The sequence below is a fragment of the Nanorana parkeri genome, unplaced genomic scaffold (genome assembly GCF_000935625.1).
Source record: "Nanorana parkeri isolate BGI_ZX_2015 unplaced genomic scaffold, ASM93562v1 scaffold452, whole genome shotgun sequence".
NCBI classification, from domain to species: domain Eukaryota; kingdom Metazoa; phylum Chordata; class Amphibia; order Anura; family Dicroglossidae; genus Nanorana; species Nanorana parkeri.
Window position 1 is genome coordinate 400325 of NW_017306720.1, and position 3793 is coordinate 404117.

General features: G+C 40.6%; 1 protein-coding gene across 1 annotated transcript in view; it reads right to left on the minus strand.

Moving 5' to 3' along the window:
- Positions 1 to 952: 952 nt before the first annotated feature.
- Positions 953 to 3793, minus strand: part of UBXN7 (UBX domain protein 7) — a 32119-nt gene continuing 29278 nt past the window's right edge. The window contains exons 10-11 of the mRNA XM_018560375.1: positions 3500 to 3579; positions 953 to 1888 (exon numbers count right to left, since the gene is read on the minus strand). Of these exons, the coding sequence (XP_018415877.1) occupies positions 1727 to 1888; positions 3500 to 3579 (242 nt within the window). The 3' untranslated portion in view covers positions 953 to 1726. The remainder of the gene's footprint in view (positions 1889 to 3499; positions 3580 to 3793) is intronic.

The window sequence follows — 3793 nt, forward strand, 5'->3', positions numbered from 1 at the left end:
TATTCAATATACTGATTCAATGTGGAATGGAGTGCGACCGGATTCTTCCTTTACTATATACCAGGAGGTTCTAACTGCTGTAAATGTAACCACCATCAGACAAAAGCTAGTTTTCACTGCCTAGCTCAACATAAAAAATATATACTTCACCGATTACCAGTCCATGGATGTGGTGGCTGCATAATTTTTATTGAAAGCAACATACCTCCTATTCCTTCATGACTACACTCTCTTCAATGTATCCATGGAGGCAGCCATGGTTGGCACACTGGTTGGGCTTCAAACATGTCTGCTTTTAGTAAATTACATAGGTAGGCGAAGGATGTTTTGCGGTCTTCTAAGCTCAGAGAAAGTGACAAGGACTCAGCTTTTCTTTCTGTCAGGTAATTTCTGTACTTGCTAATAAAGGGTCTTGACCTAAAAAAAGAAAACTAATGCAGCCAACACATCCAAGGACTGGCAAGCTGCAATATATTACATTTTATTTTTGGCTTTATATATCCTCTAATTAAAACAGAAATGAACTAATTCAAGTTTAATTCTTGTATTGCAGACAGATATGGCTATGCATTCCGTGTCTCCGGGGCCTCTTTCCAGTCATCTTGGACTGTATTATACCTCCATGCACATGAACCCACAGGAAAAGGAAATCAGGATGCTTATGAAAATATACAGACAGATTTCAAATGTACAGAGTTGGAAACGTGGGACTCCATAACCTGCATGAGGATGTAGAGAGAACAACAGACTGGTGCACAGAATGAACTCAAGGATAAAAATGAAAGAATGGTGACTGTGTTGCTCGCAGAATGTGCGTATAGTATGCAGATATACTAATCTAGGACAAGATGGTACTTTTAATATTTTTAGGCTGTTCCAGGATGAGGGCTCTGCAAACAGAGTGTGTCATACTTCTAGCAAGACATACATGAGTAGCACATATAATACATTATTGTGTGTTCTTATTACATTCACTAAGACTGTCATTTCATGGCACACCACAACAAGTTCTCATGAACCATTTTACTGAAAGCATCATACAGCCATTTTCAAGCAGGCCTGCAACCTTCTGAGCAGATATCTTATTGGACCCGAGTGCCTCTTTCATTTTTGGCCTCTGTTTAGTAGCAATGTGACTAGTAAACCGATTTCCTGAATGGTCAGTCCTGACTCTTCTGTTATCTGGCATCAACTATTCCTCAATGAATCTGGTAGAACATAAAGAAAACTGAGATTCAAAAAGTCTCTAATTGGAAAAAGAAAGAAAATAAAAATGCAAAATGACAGCAGTCTTAGATAAAACAAAAGCTCATCTGCAGGTTCTGCAGCAACGAGTAATAAATAATCAATCTGGAAAATATCCTTGAAAATTCCAAATTCATACAAAAAAATATATATGACTATCCAGAAAGAACTTGAGCTGTACATTTCCTGAAAGGGTGGCGAGTAGTACCTGGTGTTCACAGAGGAAAGGATGTGCACTGATGTATCCAATAGTAACAAAGAGATAAGACTTGAAGTGACATGTGTGGAGAGTTCCAATGTACGAACATCCTGTGTCTTCACAGTGTACAGCTCTACGCTCTCCTCAATAGTCCCATGTATCTCTGAAGCTTTCCATTCCCAAGTAATATGAACCAATGATGAGACACAAAGAAGGGACCAAAATTTAGTAGGAGTGGCAAAGTAACAGATGGTGAAAGTGGGGAAACTGAAGAGAGGGTTCTTAGTTCCTTTCCTGTACAAATATCGTCTCTTGAGGACACAAGCCTGCTTCTTGTAAAGTGATATCGTAGTCCAAGTGTGACAGCTTTCGTCTGGGAAAGTTTGTTAGGAGCTCAAATCGCTCGTTGGGGTAACCATTTAGCTGAACGTGTTTTACCAAAGCCTGCAAGGAAAGAAGGAGACAATGTTATAAATGACATCATAGCCCCATATCATGCTGCAAAATCATGTGCCTGCACCCTGCTCTGAAAACTATGTCCAATACAGTCTGTGTCTGGGAACAATGTCCATGCTATTACACCATATGAAAGCCAGTGATATTATTTATCACTCTGCCCCTATGTATCCAAATAAAATAATTATCTGCATCATATTATACCCTGTACTCAATTCCTTAAACCGAATCAGACTATTTTCTCTTACACTAGTCACCAATGTCAAAAAAAGAACTGTTGTGAGGCAAGCCACTGACTTTGCATACATACAATATCATACAATACATACATACAATATCATGATACGTTGGAGTTTGGTATGGTAGTTCTTAGCATAGGGCTTTTGGTACCCAAAATAAAGTAAAAATAAACTTCTGTTCCTTAGTGTCCCTAAGCCATCTCCATTGAAATACAGACCCTAATACGTGATCCTCCTCTACCCAAAACAGCGGTGTGCAATTCCTATTGCCAGATGCCTGGGACATGCAGTTCCGGAAGCCGGGCAGGTGTTGTTTTTTTTCCTACAGTTAGCCCTGCTGTGGGCAAGCAGGGCTAAATGTAGAGCAGGGGACCCGCCCCTCGTTTTGTACAAGTGATCTGGGCGGCTCACTTGAAGCAGCCTGCTTATCCCTTCCCACTTAGCCATGGTTTTCAGGGACCCGGGACCACGGCAAATTACTTCAGGATGGAGAGCGTGGAGCAGACCGGAGAATGTCCATTCTCCGATCTGCTGTGTGATCAGTGAGACAGTGTACTCACAGTGCTTCCCGTCTCAGCTGTCACAGGCTGGGCTGCACAGGAGATTAAGAACAATGCTTTGTATTATTGGAGGGCTTGTTATCCCCTGTGTGATCCAATAAAGTTAAGTGGGGAAAAAAAGTGATAAAAAAGTAAAAAAATAAATTAAAACCAATTCTGTTGCCCTGCCATCTGCATGTGAATGGGTATTGTGTGTGTGTGCTGAGTACTGGTCCCATTCCCGCTAACACGCACAATGTGCATTAAACGGTAAGTTTGCTTTCCCAAGTAGTTTGGGAAAATAGAATTACCCGCTCAAACCCTTCGGCAAACAGTCCTTCCGCTCAGTCGGAAAGGGTGTACGGATAGTACAGGGTGTACGGAAGTACTGCCGTCCAGCGCAGCCCTGCACTATGTATTTAGAATTTTGCTCGCATATTGCAGTCACCTGACAGTGCTGACCAATGAGAAGCAATTCTTAGCATAGTTAAAAACAGTTCAGGTTAAAAAAAAAATGTTTCTATCACAACAAATAGATTGGGCCCCAGCTTTAGTCCTTGGGCAGTTTTTTTTTTTTATTTCCACACCCCTGCAAACCCTAAAAATTAGTCATGAACTCAAACTTTTCCATAATACATAAACTCTAAACTGAATCCCTAACACTTAACCCCCTAGCACTAAGCCTGTCTGTACCCTAACATTTAAATCCCAACCCTTCCATTTAACTCAAGTGATGACAACACATTACATTTACCGTAATAAAACACTTTGATTCACTTTGTACATTTGTTTTAAGGTAGATTGAAATGGACTGCACTCACCATTAATTTGGCTTTCTCTGGTAACGTAATCTGTTCCCTTTTCCCATCAGGATATCGTAACATTAACTTTGCTTTTGGTCCTAATGCAGAAATAATAAAAGTTAGAATACAAATAGAAAACAGAATTATGGTTTACTTTAATCCAATGAGTGCAAACTTCTACCCAATAGCAGTCACAGGTGTCTTCTTAAAGCTGAAGTGTACACACAAAAAAAAACCTTCCATTCCATCCGTTCTGTGCCCCCCCCCCCCCCCCCCTTCTTCCCTACTTAACGCCCCATTCCAAAAATCTCC